Source organism: Bos javanicus, chromosome 4 (assembly GCF_032452875.1).
Source record: "Bos javanicus breed banteng chromosome 4, ARS-OSU_banteng_1.0, whole genome shotgun sequence".
Taxonomy (NCBI): Eukaryota; Metazoa; Chordata; class Mammalia; order Artiodactyla; family Bovidae; genus Bos; species Bos javanicus.
In genome coordinates this window covers 83,034,486-83,054,530 of record NC_083871.1, presented here as the reverse complement: position 1 = coordinate 83,054,530, position 20,045 = coordinate 83,034,486, and the positions used below count along the sequence as shown (strand labels likewise).

At 40.3% G+C, this 20,045-nt stretch overlaps 1 protein-coding gene across 1 annotated transcript in view; it reads right to left on the bottom strand.

Annotated features, from left to right (window-relative positions):
- Nucleotides 1-20,045, bottom strand: part of AMPH (amphiphysin) — a 214,946-nt gene that overhangs the window by 75,086 nt on the left and 119,815 nt on the right. Inside the window, exons 4-6 of the mRNA XM_061414521.1 lie at nt 14,773-14,867; nt 11,087-11,182; nt 1,288-1,395 (exon numbers count right to left, since the gene is read on the bottom strand). Coding sequence (XP_061270505.1) covers nt 1,288-1,395; nt 11,087-11,182; nt 14,773-14,867 — 299 coding nt within the window. The remainder of the gene's footprint in view (nt 1-1,287; nt 1,396-11,086; nt 11,183-14,772; nt 14,868-20,045) is intronic.

Below are 20,045 nucleotides of genomic sequence, written 5' to 3'. Positions count from 1 at the left end.
GAGCAACTGTTTGCTAATGAAATGGTGGGGAATGGTGGACAACACATACAGGAGGAGTTGCCCGGGTTGGGATTCTCACTCACTAACCATGTGGACTTTCTTTACCACCTTTCTGCACCTAAGATCCATAAACGAACACAGCAATGTCCACCTCACAGGTGTTGTGAGTATTAAGGAAAGTGGATGTAAATAAAGTGTTGATCACAGGGCCTTGCTTCTCAGGGGCCTGATGTGAAACTCAGCTCTTACAGTGACTGCTTAGGAGCCGGTGTGTAGGTCACAGAAGCTCTAGATTAGGATGTTTGTGTGGAGGAAGGAAAGCAGGGGAAAGAAGACTTGAAAGCTGACAAGATGGAGAAGTGAGCCAGAAACCAGCTGTGAAGGTTGCATAGGCCATGCTAAGGAATTTAGAACTTTTTGACAGGCAATGGGAGCCATTAAAAGACTTAAGCACTGGAGAAATTCTACCTGGGTACGTTCAGTAGAAAGGTGATCCAGGAAGCTGTATGTGGGAAGATGGGGGGAGACAAGACTGGAAGCCAAGAGAGAAGTTTGTATGTGTCTCCAATGAGCTGTCAGTGACTGACATATATGGAGAAATCTCTGGCAATGGGTTCTTTAAAAAAAATGAATGTCAAGCAATTGTAGCACACATCTGTACTCTCAAGCACAAGTTACGTCTGAGGATTTCACACTTCATTTCCTAGTTGAATCTTCATTCTGTCGTCAAGTATGGACCACAGCAGGTTTCCCCGGTGATGCTAGTGGTCAAGAACCCACCTCCCAATGCAGGAGACATAGAGACGTGGGTATGATCCCCGGGTCGGGAAGACCCCTTGGAGGAGGACGTGGTAACCCACTCCAGCATTCTTGCCTGGAGAATCCCATGGACAGAGGAGCATGGCGGGCTACAGTGTCTCAAAAATTGTTTCAAAAAGTTGGACACAACTGAGCGACTTAGAATGCACACACATGCACACACGTGACACACATAAAGAGTGTAAGGACACATTACTTTATATGATCAGGCAGTACTGCTAGGGGTAAACATTTATTATGATGAAAATGTGTGAGTCAGTGCCACCCAAGTGAATTCTACCAAGGACCTGAAAACCCTTAGTGTAACTTACAAAATTATAGACAGCATCCCACAAGACCCATATTTCAATTTTTAAATTCTGTCCTGATTCCAATCTCCATGAGAAAAGAGAGATTTCATTTCAAAAGCAAAGTTGCTACAGGTCATAGAGTACAGAGACTGGTGACAACAGTGGAATTGGCCCCTACCTTAGAGATGCGACTCTCATCCTTCCTCTTGGAACTCTGCAAAGCTTCCAGATGATGGCGGGCACTGTCGTAGTCCACCAGCTTCCGGCTGCGCTTGGCGATACGATTCTGCCAACAGGGAAGCATAAGCACTAAGAGAGAGACACGGTCACAGATTCTCTTCTTGACTGCCAAAACACTTTCCTTGTCCAGAGTAGCTGGAGATCGAAGTGAACCAGAATTTCAGTAGACAAATGACTGCTAGAAATCAAACTACTGTCTTCAATCCTTTGTGCGAATACGTGTGTGTGTGTGTGTGTGTGCACATTCAGTCATGTCCATTTCTTTGTGACATCATGGACTGTAGTCTGCCAGGCTCCTCTGTCCATGGAATTTTCCAGGCAAGAATACTGGAGTGGGTTGCCATTTCCTACTCCAGGGCATCTTCCTCAACCAGGGATAGAAACCGAGTCTCTTGCATCTTCTGCATTGGCAGGCAGATTCCTTATCACTAGAGATTTGTGTGACTACCATTAGGTAAATACCTCCCTTCTGATAATAATTAGGACAACCATTAAGATCTGAAGGCAGAATTTGCAGTCAAAGACCAGAGAAATTCCAGAATTGGTGGAGGAAAGCACATCAACCTATACTCTCTATTAGTCTTTATTCTAAACCTTTAAATGTTCCATTTTAAAGACAGTCAAAGACTGTATTAGGATCTGCTTTTATAATTCTAATAGCACTCACACTAACAGCAGTGATATAAATCCTAAGAAACCCTTTTTTCCTAGAAGTGTTTGACAACCCTTTTGTTTGTTAGAAATATCTGAGGAGCTTTAGGAATATATTGATTCCTAGAGACTTTCACTTCTAGTTAGGCTATAGAGAGCTGCAAAGAATATTACTCCCACACTAACAAGAAAAAAATATCTGGATAGTCTACAAAAACATAAATTGTCTTGACTGTATCAGAGACATAAACTCACAAGCCAATAAAGCCATCTGAATCCCAAAGAGGGATAAGTCCCTGTAGGGAGAGATGAGACACAAAAACCATTTCACTTTTGGTGGGTAAAAGCTATTGCCAACCCAATATAAGTGGACAAGTTCAGTTCAGTTCAGTCATGCAGTCATGTCCAACTCTTTGCAACCCCATGGACTGCAGCATGACAGGCCTCCCTGTCCATCCTGGAGTTGACTCAAACTAATGTCCATTGAGTCTGTGATGCCATCCAACCACTTCATCCTCTGTCATCCCCTTCTCCTCCTGCCTGCAATCTTTCCCACCATCAGGGTCTTTTCAAATGAGTCAGTTCTTCGCATTGGGTGGCCAAAGTATTGGCATTTCAGCTTTAGCATCAGTCCTTCCAATGAATATTCAGGGCAGATTTCCTTTAGGAAGTGGACAAGAGATCAGCTAAAATTTTAACAAATTGTTAAAGATCCACTGGGGGCTAAGGTGTCAGTTTTGAATAATAGCTGGGTGTCCAAGACACAGGGGAGGGACTTCCCAGTGGCTAAGACTCCATGCTGCTAATGCAGGGGGCCCAGGTTCAATCTTTGGTCGGGGAACTAGACCCCACATGCTGCAATTAAGAATTTCACAGGCTGCAGTTAAGAGTTCAAATGCTGCAACCAAAGATTCTGTGTACTGCAACTAAGACCGGCACAGCCAAAAATAAAAAGACATGAGGGTAACTTGCAATTATGAGCAAGCTCTTACCTAGGGCTTCCAATGGATTCTACCAGAGTTTGGGGAACAAGACACCCCCTTGCAGTGCAGGTGAGAATGAGGTGATCTCTGACTGCCAAGGGGTAGACACAAAGCCCTGCCTATTTCCTAGGTTATTTTTCTATTTACAAAGCAAAAGCTTTATGTCACTTGACGAGGAAACAACAGATCTTCATGTCCAGAGACACCAGGCAGAGATGCTCCATTCTGGGGAAGAAGCAGAAGCAAAACCAAACTAACCCTGGGAAGGGACAGGAATCCCCCAGGTCCATCAGTTCAGTTCAGTTCAATCCCTCAGTCGTGTCCGACTCTTTGTGACCCCATGGACCGCAGCATGCCAGGCCTCCCTGTCCATCACCAACTCCCGGAGTCCACCCAAACCCATGTCCATCAAGTCGGTGATGCCATCCAACCATCTCATCCTCTGTCATCCCCTTTTCCTCCCACCCTCAATCTTTCCCATAATCGGGGTCTTTTGAAATGAGTCAGCTCTTCACATAAGGTGGCCAAAGTATTGGAGGTTCAGCTTCAACATTAGTCCTTCCAATGAACACCCAGGACTGATCTCCTTTAGGATGGACTGATTGGATCTCCTTGCAGTCCAAGGGACTCTCAAGAGTCTTCTCTAACACCACAGTTCAAAAGCATCAATTCTTCGGCACTCAGCTTTCTTTATAGTCCAACTCTCACCTCCATACATGACCACTGGAAAAACCATAGCCTTGACTAGACGGACTTTTGTTGGCAAAGTAATGTCTCTGCTTTTGAATATGCTATCTAAGTTGGTCATAACTTTCCTTCCAAGGAGTAAACGTCTTTTAATTTCACAGCTGCAATCACCAACTTCAGTGTTTTTGGAGCCCTGAAAAATAAAGTCAGCCACTGTTTCCACTGTTTCCCCATCTATTTCCCATGAAGTGATGGGACCAGATGCCATGATCTTAGTTTTCTGAATGTTGAGCTTTAAGCCAACTTTTTCACTCTCCACTTTCACTTTCATCAAGGGGCTCTTTAGTTCTTCACTTTTTTCCATAAGAGTGATGTTATTTGCATATCTGAGGTTATTGATGTTTCTTCCGGCAATCTTGATTCCAGCTTGTGCTTCTTCCAGCCCAGCGTTTCTCATGATGTACTCTGCATATAAGTTAAATAAGCAGGGTGACAATATACAGCCTTGCCATACTCCTTTTCCTATTTGGAACCAGTCTGTTCTTCCATGTCCAGTTCTAACTGTTGCTTCCTGACCTGCATATAGGTTTCTCAAGAGGCAGGTCAGGTGGTCTGGTATTCCCATCTTTTCCAGAATTTTCCAGTTCACTGTGATACACATAGTCAAAGGCTTTGGCATAGTCAATAAAGCAGAAATAGATGTTTTTCTGGAACTCTTGCTTTTTTGATGATCCAATGGATGTTTGCAATTTGATCTCTGGTTCCTCTGCCTTTTCTAAAACCAGCTTGAACATCTCGAACTTCACAGTTCACGTATTGCTGAAGCCTGGCTTGGAGAATTTTAAGCATTACTTTACTAGTGTGTGAGATGAGTGCAATTGTGCAGTAGTTTGAGCATTCTATGGCATTGCCTTTCTTTGGGATTGGAATGAAAATTGACCTTTTCCAGTCCTGTGGCCACTGCTGAGTTTTCCAAATTTGCTGGCATATTGAGTGCAGCACTTTTACAGCATCGTCTTTCAGGATTTGGAATAGCTCAACTGGAATTCCATCACCTCTACTAGCTTTGTTCGTAGTGATGCTTCCTAAGGCCCACTTGACTTCACATTCCAGGATGTCTGGCTCTAGGTGAGTGAGCACACCATCATTATTATCTGGGTCATAAAGATCTTTTTATACAGTTCTTATGTATATTCTTGCCACCTCTTCTTGATATCTTCTGCTTCTGTTAGGTCCCTACCATTTCTGTCCTTTATTGAGCCCATCTTTGCATGAAATATTCCCTTGGTATCTCTAATTTTCCTGAAGAGATCTCTAGTCTTTCCCATACTATTGATTCCCCGAGTCCATAGGATATATTAAAAAATAATTGCAATAAACAGAAGGGTGGGAGGAAAAAAAAATCTCAACCCATAGGGGAGGAACATAAAACATTCTTTGGGGACTTCCCTGGTGGTTTATTGACTAAAACTTGGGATTCCCAATGCCGGGGACTTGCGTTCAATCCCTGGATCCCACATGCCACTACTAGGAGTTTGCATGCCACAACAAAGATTGAAGATTCCACGTGCCACAGCTGGGATCCTGCACAGCCAAATAAATAAAGAAAGAAATATTTTAAAAATAAAAACTTCTTGGACCTAAGATCTGACTTCTATAACAAGAAGAGGTTTGATCCCACCTGGGCAGGAGCAGCAAACTCCTGCTTAGACCAATCACAAATGTGAAACTGGCTCTGCCTAAGACAGACCAGAAAAGGATAACATAAGCAGCCCTGCCCCACTCCAAGTCCACCACTGAATAACAAGAAATTGCTGCTTACCACTGGAGGAAGGATAAATGTATGGGTTTAAAGCCCCTCTGCAATACAGGCACACAAGGACTCCTGAAATCTGATGGGGAACAGGAACACTAATAAAAACTCTCTGGCATGCAAGGACCCACCCAATGTGGGTCAAAGATGCAAAAACTGGACTTGACCTCAAGAGTCTGAAAATATTATAGATGTTAGTCTATACGTTCAAGGCATTAGCAGCTCTGTTCTGGAGGAATCTGAAAGCGATGGTGCACTGAAAGTAACAATAGCAACAATGAAACTCAAATCCAGCTCAAGCTGCAATTAGCTCTTACATTAATAGCTTGCCAACAAAGAATGCCCACTTCCAGGCATACATATTATTTCAGTCTTCATTCTTCCATACATGGAGTCTGGCATTCAATCAAAGATTTTGAAACACATACATAAAAAAAAAAAACAAAAACAAAAAAGGCCCATGAGAAAGCACAAAGCAATCAACAGGAACAAACCCAAACATGACCCAAACGTTGGAAGTATCAATCAGTAATTTTAAAATAACTATGACTAATATGTTAAAGTATCTAGTTGGAAAATTAGACAAAATACATAAACAGGTAATTTCAGCAGATACATGGAAACCGTCAATTGAAAATCAAATGGAAATGCTAAAGACAAAAAAAAATTTATATATCAGAGAGGATACATCTGTTCACTAGACATAAAAGAGATGAGGAAATAAACTGTACAGTTGAAGCTAATTCAAGAGAAATTATTCTCTTTAAACCACAAGGAGAAAAAAAACAAAACAGAATCAACCACAAAAGGCCTCTAATACAATATCAAATAGTCTAACATAGTGTAAATTGGACTTCTCAGAAAGAGATGAGAACAAGAGTCAGAAGAAACATTTGAAGAAATAATGGCTGACAACTTTATGAAATAAGGGAGCCATCAAAATTCAGTTCCAAGAAACTCAGAATCCCAAAAGAGAAAGATACCAAACAAGACACAGCCAGCTATATCATAGCCAAACTGCTAAAAATCAAGAATAAAGAAAAACAGCAAATACAAAGGTAAGAATTACAGAAGACTAATTTTCAGAAACTGTGCAAGCTAGAATACAATGGAGTGGTATCTTTTAAGCACTGAAAAATAAAAATCAACAGAGATCTTAGAATTCTATTCCAAGTGAAAATACCTCCCAAAAGTAAAGATGAAATAAAGATTTTTTTTTAAGACAAACAACATTTGGGGGAACTCACTGCCACATAAGAATTGCAATACCAAGTGGAGCTGTCAAAGAAATGAGTATCAGAAATAATTTAAAAAGAAAACAAAAAACAGGCACATAAGATTTTGTGTTTTTTTTTAATTTTTGACTTTAAAATGAGTTTTTCTTAATACTTATTTCTTTATTTATGGCTGCGTCCGGTCTTAGCTGTGGCATGCAGGATTTTCACTGTGGCATGTGGGAGCGTGTGGGCTGTGCAGTTTGCAAAGCGTGGACTTAGTTGCCTCGTGCTATGTGGGATCTTAGTTCCCAGAACAGGAATTGAACCTGCATCTCCGGCATTGAAAGGTGGGTTCTTAACCACTGGACCACCAGAGCAGTCCCATCTCCTTATATTTTGAACCTTTGTGCCCTCACTTGCCTCACTCATTCCCTGCTCCTAACTCTGGGTTAGTACTCTTCTAGCAGTGCCCAGGTTTCTGTGACAGACTCTGTCGTCCAGATACTGTCTGTCCTGCTGTGCTCCTCCTCCACGCTCCCTGAAGGAGATGTGACAGGCACCGTGAGGCAGTTACTCTCATTTAGATACTTTCAATCCCTTTCACTTGACTCTGCACAGACCACTTCCAACTGGTGTTACCGAAAAATTTGGCTGATATACCACATTCATTTAAAATATGCCATGAATTAGTCCAGGCAGAGCAGAGAGAAGTGTCTGATAAGGTGACAAAACTCATTATTTTTAGCAAATATCTGTTACCTCCCAGGAAGCACTGACCCTCGAGGCAGTGGCCTTGTGTGACGCTATGGAAACTCTTACAAAACTCTGTTTGTGGACTTGGGTGGGGTGGGAGTGAGGAGTTTCCTTTAATATCTTCCAAGAAGCAAACCTGGATTCTTTGAAGACAAATTTGATTTTTGAAAAGCGTTAAAATTCAATTACTTCCAAGCCTGGGAAGGTACACTGGATCATCTTATTTTTTGTTCACAAACAAGAAGTGAAGTAAATAATGTGAGTCATTTTCTTGTGTAACTGACAAGTCAATTACAGAGTTCAGCTTACTGTGGTAGAAGTTATTATTTTGAAGGCCATCACTCATTTTGATGCACATATTTTTGTGTTTGAAGAGCCACTCTTATTTCCTTACCTATTTGATATTTGGAAAACCTCATCTCCTAAGTAAGGGTAGAGTTAATACACCACAGCTTTTACAAAGAAAATGATACAATTCTAATTTAACCATCCAATAGTAAGTTTTATTAAATAAATTTACTAGCTTAATAGTAAATGATTTCTGTCTTTTAAAAAAGATTGCTTTTTATGCTGACCATTTTTTTTAAGTCTTTATTGAACATGTTACAATATTCCTTCTATTTTTTTTTTGTTTTGGTGACAAGGCATGTGGGGATCGTAGCTCCCTGACCAGGGATTGAACCTGTACCCCTGCATTGGAAAGTGAAGTCTTAACCACTAAACCACCAGGGAAATCCCAATAAATAGTTGAACTAAGTGGTTTATTTAAAAGTGCTTCAGATTTCCCACTATGAATTGACCTTCTGCAGCAAAGAAAATAATTTACTGAAATTTTTAAAATTTCAACAATACTCCCAATTTGGCATTCATTTTGGCCCCCCGCTCTAGATATATGCTTAGTGGCTCAGGCATGGCGGCCAAGATAAACTCTAAACCGCATTTTACAGTAACAGCTCACAGCTGTAAGCCTGCCTGGGTTAGTGACAAGCTGGCTCTTATTACAACACTGATGTTAGATGTCAGTGCTGTATAAAAAACTGTAACACCAGGTGCCCTGCCAATCACAGTTGGAAAAGTCAAACATCATCCCCTCATAACTGGTACTTCATAGTCTTTGCTGATGGGTTGCAGTAAATATTTGGAAATCTGCCTGAGGTTACACACAGCTTGTTGATATTAACAAGAGTCAAGGAGGTTAACTGTGTCCCAAGCTTTGAAAATTCTCCACTGTATTTTTAATCATAAGCCCCTTTTCATCAATAACCCATTCATTATATAAAAACTCAACACTCACTTTATGAAACGACGGAGTCTATATCCACTTCTAACTTCCAGCCACTGGGTAAATGCATACTTCCGTGTATTTTCATAAAAGATAAGTCTTTCAATCACTAGAAGCAGCTGTCCCACCTACTCTCCAACTCCAAATTTTCTCTTTTCCAAGATAAACACTGCTGTTCCCTTCACTGTTCATCATATGAAATGCTTTGCAATCCTCTATCTTGGTTGAAACCCTATGTGTATGCTCTAATAGTCTAAACATGACTTCACAAAAACAGAGAGAGAGATTATGTAGGTTCTTTTCATGATGCAGGTAAAACCATGAAATATATTTCATTTATCTTCAGGGCATGCAGCTGGAAAAATGATTCCAGATCTCTCTTATAAAGATGTTTCAGTAAGTGGAGGATCATTTTTATGCTTGCCCCTCCACCACATGGACCCCAGGAAAAGTAAAAATCCCACTGAGTGTTTCAACAAACTGAAAACATAAACCAAAATAATCCATCAGGAGTTTATTTTAATCTATGTTTCAACATAAGTAGTTCTGTGTCTATTTGTCTTCTGTAATTTTACACTCCTAAAGAGAATGGCTAATTTCCAAATAACTTGCTGGGAAGTACCATAGCAAATAACAAATAATAAATGCTTCACACTTCTTTTGATGGCATTAAGTTTTGATCCTGAAAGAAACCCAACAACTTTTCAAATGTGTTCTTCTGTAGGCAATTACAATTTTCATTTGCTTATTAAAGTCATACTATCAAATATTATCTGAATAATTTAGACAAGTTGTGAAGTTCTTTGAAATTTTCCAATAGGAAGACAAACTTTTCTTTTACCTCCTTCTGACTTATTGGAAATTGATTTTCATGAAGATTAATTACCATCCAATAAACAATATTCTAAAGTGTGATGATAATTCTGAGAATCTTTGCTTCATAAACGCTGCAAATTCCAATACAAAATGTCAATGCCTATCAAAGTATCTGAAGATGTCTCAAAATGCACTCTCTGTGTACAGAATTTTAAAATTTATTAAAAAACTTTTTAATTCTCAGAAAATTTTAAAAACTGACTTAAAATCTTTTCATTAGGATGTAGTTATATAATGACTGAATAAATTGTTCTGCTGCCTATGATGATAACATCACTGAGAATTGATATCTAGATTTGTTCTCCAGGATATTTTGCCAACAAGGCTAATGTATCTAGTCTGACTCACTTAGGTTCTTGTCTGGTGCCTCTGGCTTCCCCAAAACACACTGAAGTATTAGCCAACTAGCATTAGGCATTCTGTGCAGGGCCAAGGAAATGAACATCATTGATTTCGGCCAAGAAGTTTCACTATGTTTCATGGCCAAAGCCAGTTCACACTACTGCAGGTATTTTCCTGGTGTTTGGCAATGTCTATAAAGGTTAGGCAACCATGCCTGGAATTCTGTTCTACAGACTGTGAGCTAATAAATGGGTATTGTTATAAGCTTCTTAAAAAAAAAAAAAAAAAGACCAGGTTAAAATGGAACTTTACATCAAAGGTCACCTACTAAGATACTGCAAATACCCATGGATGGTGGTTTACGGCTCCTTGATCTACAGGAAAGGCAGCATGTGGCTGTCTTACCTTGAAGTCCTCTTTCAGCTGGGAAAACAACTGGAGGGTTGATCTATCAAAGCTACCATTTGCTATCTACAAGCCTGATGGCTTAAAAACCATCTTTACCTTGAGAGTCAATTCTGAAACTGTGATATTCAATCCTTCATTTGTGTATTTCCCTTTCAATGAATCCAACTGTTAAATAAGACAAATGTTTTAGACAGGATATTTTTAGATCCAGATGCAAATGTATTTGAAATGCTTACATCTTAAGAATGTGCAGGTGTGCTATGAACATATACAAAATACAGAACAAAGATCAGATTTTGCTTTCACATTTGCCATGAAGTTTCTCCTTTCCTCGTGACCTTGTTTATCCTAATGGAAATTCTTGTCAAGTCCCATATAATAAAAAGGTTTGAACATAGACTGAAATTATTTAGTAGCTCTGATTTATGATCAGGTGTATATATATATATATATATATATATATATATAGGATTAAAAAGAATTCTATAGAGAAATAAAAGATGAAGCAGTTCATTAAAGGGGAAAATCTTATTTCTGTAACTATATTTCATTTTATACTGATAGGAACAGAATAAAAATCCCACACTTAAATAGGCACAAAGTTTCTGTCTTTGATGTAAGCCTGAGGACTTTTAACTTATCTCTTATCCACTTATCTCTTGCCCATTTTTAATAAGTACATGCAACCATTAAATTCTTCCCTTTGTAGACACAGAATAAAATACCTTTATGTCGGGAAATTGGCCCAGATAGGTGTCCAGTGTCAGCAAGGACCCATCCACTAACTTCTGATGGAAGTCTTCCCACAGCACATCACATTTCTGAAAGAAAAAAGGAAATAAAGAGATGAATGCAGAATTATTTTAATTGGATACCTTTCACCAACTTCTAAAAAGCCTGAAACTATAAAATCAGATAAGTACTAGTTCCTTGGATAGTAAATGGTAGAAGGAATGTGGATTATTTAAAAATACCTTAATTTGGCTACCATTTCTAAATTTACAATACTGAATATATAGGTTACCTAAGGGCTCAGCTCATTTAAAAATGCATTTCTGCTTCTGAATTAATAAAGAATGTATTCAACAGAAACTTCAAAAGGCTCCTGGTGTTGGTGGTTTAGTCGCTAAGTTGTGTCCGACTCTTGGCAACCCCATGGACTGTAGCCTGCCAGGCCTTTCTGTCCAAGGGATTTTCCAGGCAAGAATACTGGAGTGGGTTTCCATTTCCCTCTCCATCAGAAGGCCCCTTATAAATCCTTATAAATGGATTTTGGGGCTAAGAGTCTGAAGAAATCCAGTAAAACAGCTTGCTTCTGAAGCAGTCCATGAAATTAGAAGCCACTCCATACAAACAACAAACCATTGCTGAAGCTTCCACACAGACAGCAGAAAACTTACAGTTACACTGGAAAGGGCCCTCCCATGCATGGAGTACCAGTTATGATAAACACAGTGACTATCAGATATTATGACTGTTATGACTACTACTGTCACTCTGTCAAGTCATAGTTGCTCAGATACATCCGACTCTTTGTGACTGCAGGCACTAAAGCCTGCCAGGTTCCTCTGCCCATGGAATGCCCCAGCCAAGAATACTGGAGTGGGTTGCCAGGCCCTTCTCCAGGGGATCTTTCCAACCCACGGATCTAACCTGGGTCTCCTACATTTCAGGCAGATTCTTTACCATCTGAGCCACCAAAGAAGCCCAAAAGTGAAAGTATTAGTTGCTCAGTCGTGTCCGACTCTGCAACCCATGGACATCAAGGCAGCTGGTTAAACACTTTACTTGTCTGTGTGTGTGTGCGTGTGTGTGATTTAATTCTCACAATATTCTTTTTTATTATTATTTTATTTTTAAACTTTACAATATTGTATTGGTTTTGCCATATATCAACATGAATCCGCCACAGGTATACACGTGTTTCCCATCCTGAACCCTCCTCCCTCCTCCCTCCTCCCTCCCTGTACCATCCCTCTGGGTCGTCCCAGTGCACCAGCCCCAAGCCTCTAGTATCATGCATCGAACCTGGACTGGCGACTTGTTTCATATACAATATTATACATGTTTCAATGCCATTCAATATTCTTATGAGGAAAAGTCTTCCTGTTATCTTTATGTAGAAGAGAATGCTGAAGCCCAGAGATGATATACAACCTGGCCTAGGTCATGTAGCTGGTAAATGACAGAGTCTGGGTTCAACGCTTGAATGTGAAGCCCACGATCTGTCTCTGACACCAGGCTGCCTCACCAGCACAGGGTTCATATCCCAGCTATGTGACTTTAGAATGAGTTTCAGCTTACCCAATCAAGGGAACTGACAACATAAAGTGCCTCACAGAATCCCAAGTACATAGCAAGTGTGTAAGAACATCACTCCATATTCTTCCCATCACTACATTTGGGGTCTCCTGACACCATCTACCCTTTCTTTCTCCTTAGTAACAAAACCTCCAGTTTCTGCCAGGCACATGGCCTCCTAGGACACAGACCACATTTATCAGTCTCCACTGCAAGCTACTGTAGCCATGAGACTAATTCTGCCAACAGGAGGGACTTGAAGGCAACGTCCTTAAAGGGAGGTTTGTCCTCCATGCTTCTTCCTTCCTGTTACTGGAAGACAGAAATGAGTGCTGATAGCCAGAGCCAGACAGTCACTTGAAAGCAGAGATGACATCAGGGATGCAAAGATGGGCCCCTGATGGTCGTGGGTTCCCCCACCACACATGGGCTGCCAACCTTCAATGTCCATTATGGGAGAGAAGTTTCTGTCTTGATGAAACCACTTTTTAATGGTTGATTTGCTTCTTTTTCTTTTTCACCCTTTAAAACCCAGTTCTAACTGTTATAGATCCTTATTCAAGAATTTTATGCAGCCCAAAAATTTAAATCCATTATACAAAAAGGCTTATATTCTATCTGAGCAGACCCTCTGAACATGCGGTGTCAGGTGCTTCAGCTTCAAAAGAGCTCATATTTGGGTCAGCAACTGAAGATTCCCAAAATTCTGGAAGCCACAAGGACCAAGGTAGGATATCAGCTGTTTCCTTAGGAATAAAGGTCAAGATCGTGGCATTTGCCACACAGAGAATCGTAACACAGTGTTCTGAAAAGTCATTTATGCAAGCTTCTATCATTCCCTTAAAAAGTCTTCTTTTCATGATGAATTTTAAATGTTACACCTCTAATCAGAAATTTACAAAATGAGGTAAGCCTTTAAAACATGCTGTTGAAACAGTGTCTTTATATTTAAGAAATATGAGAAGATGTAATTACTCAAAACAGCATTGAAAAATGGTGTGTGGAGGCTGATTTTGCCCAATTCACAACCTGAAAGGTTTCAAAAGAAGTTAACAGAGCTAACAAGAGCCTTATTCATTAAAAAACTAATCTCTGTTTCTATCACAGTCATAACAAGATTATGATTTGTGATCAATATGGGAGTGTCAGAATTTTCAGGGAGCAGCCCAGATGAGTTGTTAACCCATCTTTCCAAAGGCTGCATAGATGGTCAGCATGTCACCTACCAGACCTTCCCCTGGGTTGTGGAGGCCACATCTCTTAGGTCTTCCATGCCTCATGAGAAGCAACAAGCTCCCGTGAAGTGGGCATGACAAACAACCACTCTTTGTTTTAACAAAGAACTTGGTCATGAGAAAACTCCCGACAGCAGGATTCCTAACGTCTGTAACAATCACATGCACTGTGCACTAGGTCAAGAATGTGAGTACACAGGCTTTCAGTGTGTTATTAGGAGGTAAAATTAACACTCTCACTTTGCAGATGAGGAAACTGAAGCCAAAGAAGGTTAAAGAACTCACCCAGTGTCACATCCCATCCTGCCTTCCTCAAAGCAACAGTAACTACTTTCTTGCTTTCCAGAGCCAGACAGCCCTGGGCTAGACTGCATTTTAAGTGTTAAGACATGTCTTGGGATAAAGTATTTCATGAATTAAATTTCTACTGGCAAGGTCTGTCCTTAGCCCTGCAGACTGGCGAATGGACCAGCTGGTGGTAAACTGAAACAGATCCTCTTCTCAGCTCCTGTACCTGCTTTCAAGGAGGGATGGGGAAGTAGGGGCAGTACATAAAATCATGTCATGAGCCAATTCTCCTGCTGAAATGGGCTAAGAAGTGTAGTAAGGAACAGAAAAGTGCTACTCTTATGTTGAAGAAAAACAGTCTAAAACTCCCAGCTTTCTACCCAAGTGGTTTTATCATCATGTTCACTCCTCACTATGAGTTTGGATCAATCTGGATGGCGGAACTGCACAGTGCCTTCTGGGTACATGGTGTCCCCTCCTGATTAGGGCCATGAAGTGCTGAGAGGGGATAAGTTGAGTGAGTAGGATATGGTGGGACCCGCAGGGAAGCCATGCTGGGCCTCCCGAGCGCTGTGACCGGCTCTCACCTCGCCAACCATTTTCACATCTTCACGCCCATACCAGTCAGGCTCATAGACTTCATGCAGTGACTCGGTAAGCTTCATGGAAGCCTCTTGCATGCCTAGCGTTGGAGAGAAACAATTCCTGTTAGAGAGAGGTGGGTGAAAAGTCTCTTCCTCCTTCCCCTACTTTTCTAAGTGAGAGGGAAAATCTTGAACACTTGCTAAATGTTTAAGGAAAAACTGGGCAAGTACAGCTGCTATTTGCATTTGTAGTCACGTCTTTCCTGATTCTGATTACAGCATGCACCTTCTTGTATTTACAATAACAGTGACAGATACAGGATCTTAAAAAAATAAATGAATAAACAAGGCATTCTATTCTGAAAACAATAAGTCCTACTAGGCTTGCTGTCACTTGTTAAATGATGTGAAACCATAAATGTACAGGCCACCTAGAGCTCTTCTCTATAAAATGACAGAGTCCTAGAAATTAATCCCAAATGAATTTGAATATTAGAAATACAGCTTTTTTTTTTTTTTTGAAGCAGACAGAAGCACCATCAACAGGATTTTGGGGCATAATATTTGAACTGTTTTAAGGGGCCTAAATTAAAAAAAAATTCTTTTTCCAATATCAAAAGCTATATATACAGTTTTAAGTTAGAAGGCTCAGAGAACTTCAAGTTCTTCAGTCTATGGGTCAGAATTTTAATTATTGGTATAATTTGGTATGTTGCAAAAATATGGTTTATTAACAATAGTAAAGATATAAAGTTTCCCAGTGCAGCGTGGTGATATAAAGTGTCACTAAGTCTGTTTCAATCTCCCTTCTGCCCCTCCTTCAAAACATGGGGGTAAAGTGTGGACTACAGTGGAGACCACTCGGGGCTGGGAACAGAACAAGGAGGAGTCTTGGCTGGTGACTTGGAGAAGTGCCACTTTGGCACCAGACTGTTCCTCGTAGCTAGAAGGTGAGACCTGGCTAAGTTGGTGCCTTGGCCTTTGTCACTAGGAGAAATGAAATGAGGCTGGATAGAAGGAGAGGAGAGAAAAACCAGAGTGCCATCATCAGAAATAAAAGACACATCTCATAAACTCAATGGCAGTGAATCAAAGAGGGAAAGTTTTTTGTTAAACTGAAAGCTGCAACACTCTAAATTCAACCATGTGTTTGTTGGATTTAAAGCAGTCAGTTTTGGGTTCAACCGTGAGAGAAAAAAAGCCAAAATAGAAGGCGTCTGAGGAGTTTGAGGTTTTTGAGCACAAGCTGCCCATTCTCCTTGCTTGGTGCTTGTAATAAATTTTTTTCTGCTCCAGAAAATGAAAAATAAGATGTATGACATGATCAAAGTATATCCTCAAACAATATGTACAAGAGTCACACAATGGAAAATTATTCAGCAGCACAAAATAATGAAATAATGCAATTTGCAGCAACATGGAATGACCTAGAGATGATCACACTAAGTGAAGTAAGTCAGAGAAAGACAAATATATGATATCACTTATATGTGGAATCTAAAAAAAATGATACAAGTGAATTTATTTACAAAACAGAAACAGACTCACAGACTTAGAATACAAACCTATGGTTATCAAAGGGGAAAGGCAGGGGAGGGATAAATTAGGAGTGTGTGACTAACATATACACACTACTTCACATAAATCGATGACCAACAAGATCCTACTATATAGCACAGTCAAATATATTCAATATCTTGTAATAATCTATAATGGAAAAGACTATTAAGAAGTGTGTGTATATATACACACATATATGTGTATATACATATAACTGAATCACTTTACTGTATACCTGAAACAACAACATTGTAATCAAATATATTTCAATAAATTATTTAAGAAGTAAAATAAAATATTAATTCCACCCCCCAAAAAAGAGTCAACATCTAATCTGGTATTTCACAATACTTTTCCTCTCTCTAGAGGGGCTTCCCTGATAGCTCATTTTGTAAAGAATCTTCCTGCAATGAAAAAGACCCCAGTTCAATCCCTAAGTTGGGAAGATGCACTCGAGAAGGGATAGGCTACCCATTCCAGTATTCTTGGGCTTCCCTGGCGGCTCAGCTGGTAAAGAATCCTCCTGCAATGTGGGAGACCTGGGTTCGATCCCTGGGTTGGGAAGATCCCCTGGAGAAGGGGATCCAGTATTCTGGCCTGGAGAATTCCATGGACTGTATAGTCCATGGGGTCACAAAGAGTCAGACACAACTGAGTGACTTTCACTTCACTTCACTTCAGGGGACAGACAGTCCCCCTTGTTTTCCCCTGGTAAGATGCAGATACCTATTTGGTTTTTGCACACGAAAAGTATGAACGTGTTTTGTAGCCACATGACGTGTGAAAGCCTGTGACCCTCTCTCCATAAAGGGCACATCACTGAACATGTTTAAGGACACCCTTTACCACGAGGAGTACAAACAACCCACACCAGCTGAAATGACTTGACAACCACAAGATGAAGCCCAGCAGGGTGCTGTGGGAAAGCAGTGATGACTCAGTTCTCTGGGGACACTGATGAACCAGTCTTATAGGTGTAGAGACAGGCAAGCGTTGCATTGTGTGTGTGCTTCATCATGTCCAGCTCTTTGTGACCCTTTGGACTGTAGCCTGCCAGGCTCCTCTGTCCACTGGATTTCCCAAGCAAGAATACTGGAGTTAGCTCCCAATTACTCCTCCTGGGGATCTTCCCAACCCAGGTATCAAACCCATGTCTCTTGTGTCTCCTACATTGCAGGTAGATCCTTTTCCCACTGAGCCACAAAAAGTAATGCAAAAACTTCATCCATCCTCTAGCACTCTGAGTCCAAGCAAGGAAGAATCTTTCTCTTGTGATGTGGTCTTCACATGCAGTTACTGCTGACCATATGTGGCAGGAATATTTATCTTGAATGTCCATGTTTAACCCTAACCCTAAGCAAACTAATACTAAGAAATGCACCCATCAAATTCATACCAAAAGTGCATCACTAGTTAGAACTCTATCATTCAGATGGCAAAAGGCTTCTAAAGTTTTTTTTTAATTCTTCAAGTCAGATGCACATAGACAAGCTCTTAATGTCTTAAGAGGAAGAAAGAAGCATGATGGTATTGCAGAACAAAAACCGTTGTGGTGGAAAATGAAACTGTGACTTAAGTTTAAAATAAAATTATATAAATCTTACTCGTTGAGGCAAAAAAACACAATGTTGCAGTAAATATGTCTATTATCAGCCCAAAATAACTACTAATTGCTGTGTGGATAAGTAGAGGTGTGAGTAATTTGGGAAGACATTATTTTGACAAAAAGCTGTTTCTACAACCCTCCATAGGAAATACTCTGACAGATAGACAGGTGAACAAAACACAAGTCTTGCTCTTAAAAGACAAAAAGATTGGCATAGATTTAGAATTTCCTCTGGTGGCAGAGCTAAAGAGGAAAAAACATAGCTAAAACCCAAGTTTCCTTCAAAGTAATTTGGCAACATTAAAGCAGAATAGATGCTAAGTGCCAATGTTTTCTTGGGCTTTCCAGGTGGCTCAGATGGTAAAGAATCCACCTGCAAGGCAAGAGACCTGGGTTCAATTCCTGGTCCAGAATATTCCCTGGAGAAGGGAGTATTTTCTTAAAAGATTAGTGGTTTCCAAAACCATAAGTATCAAAATTCATACATAGACAAATGATCATCTTACTACTGGATGGGAACCATTTCCCTCTCACCAAAAATTTGGAGCATCCTAGACCTCAGTTTTCCAAAATATTCATTAGTAATAAATTATAGTACACACCATATGTTATAGGAATAATACATGAAATGAGCCATAAAAAGCTTATGTCTGTGCCTGGCACACGTGTGTTCAATAAAAGTGAACTATAATTATTATTAAACTATTAGCCTAGACTTCTAAAAAGTCTCCAGTTTCATTTCCTCTAGTTTGTATTTCATACCATTACAATAATTATTTCTAAAATGCTAATCTGATCATGTGACTCATTCCCTCACCTAAAAGAATGTAAGGACTCCTTTCTCCATTGACACAATAAAACCCAAGATTTCTTCTACCTGGAAAGTCTTTCCAACATCAACCTCTTTCCCTGGCATATCTTATCACCTGATGACTATGGATGTCCCCTTCTTGGGTTCATTCAGTGTAAGTTCTGCAGAAGGGCCATTACTAACCTGGTCTCCTGTCCCTCAGCTAAGGTGGGAGGACTCTCCTTTGCTGTGATAGCACAGAGCATGCTTCTCTTAAACTACACATTACCGTGCATATCTGGCCTTTTTGTTTATTAGCTTTCTCTACCACAAGCCCCATGAGAGCAAACACTGTCTCATTCATCTCTGCATCCCTATCTTCTAGAACAGTGTCAGGCCCATAATTGAGACTCAATGCAATGTTTGCTACTAAAATCAATGAGAGCATAAGTCCCCTACAAAGCCCAAGCCATCAGCAGAAATAACAAAGCCCCACAGGAGTGAATGCCACCCAGAGATTAGGGATAATAAAACAAAGAGTAGAGCTCATTGAATCCAATTTCATAGAATGCCAGTAGCAGAGATGTGGGGGGACTTCCGAGAGCAACTGGAGCGCTTTATAGCTGAGGAACATCTGGCACATTTTACAAATGAGGCAGTTGACAGGCTTGGCTTATCCCATAGTTGCCTCTGAGACTGGACCCAGGACTCATCACTCTACTGGTGAGATCTCATTCTCTGTAATGCTGCCTGTATTAAACCACCCCATTAGTTAGCTAGAGTTGTTCTTGTGAAAACCAGAAAATGGGCCATGAAAGCACTTTGAAAAAGCAAATTATAATCTACTTAATGTATAACCCTTATCTTTAAGTGTGTTTCCAAAACTCAAAATATGCCCCAAGGAATGCTGATTCTTTCTAAGACTTTGAGAAGAAAAAAGCATTCTACAATTAAATCAGTGGAAAAATGCTGCCCACGCCACAGGCCTATGGGAGATTAGATTAAGGGTTAAGGGTTCTGATAAACTCTGCAGTAAACTGTTTAAAACTCATTCCACAGCCTCAGCCAGTCATTTAAACAGAGATCTCTCTTAGAGAAGAGAGATTTGTTTGTTAGTCTTGTTTGTTAGTCATGCAATCAACAAAATTTGTGGGGAAAAGCTACTAGACAGTCCCTCCTCCTTCATGTGCAGATGTCACCATGAGAAGTGGGGTGCAGGGCACAGACTGATGGAAGAGTCTCTTTGACGCTGCACCCATTGTCTCCCTGGAGCCAAGTCTTCTCACAGTGGATTCTCCTTCCAGACCACATTAGGGAAAA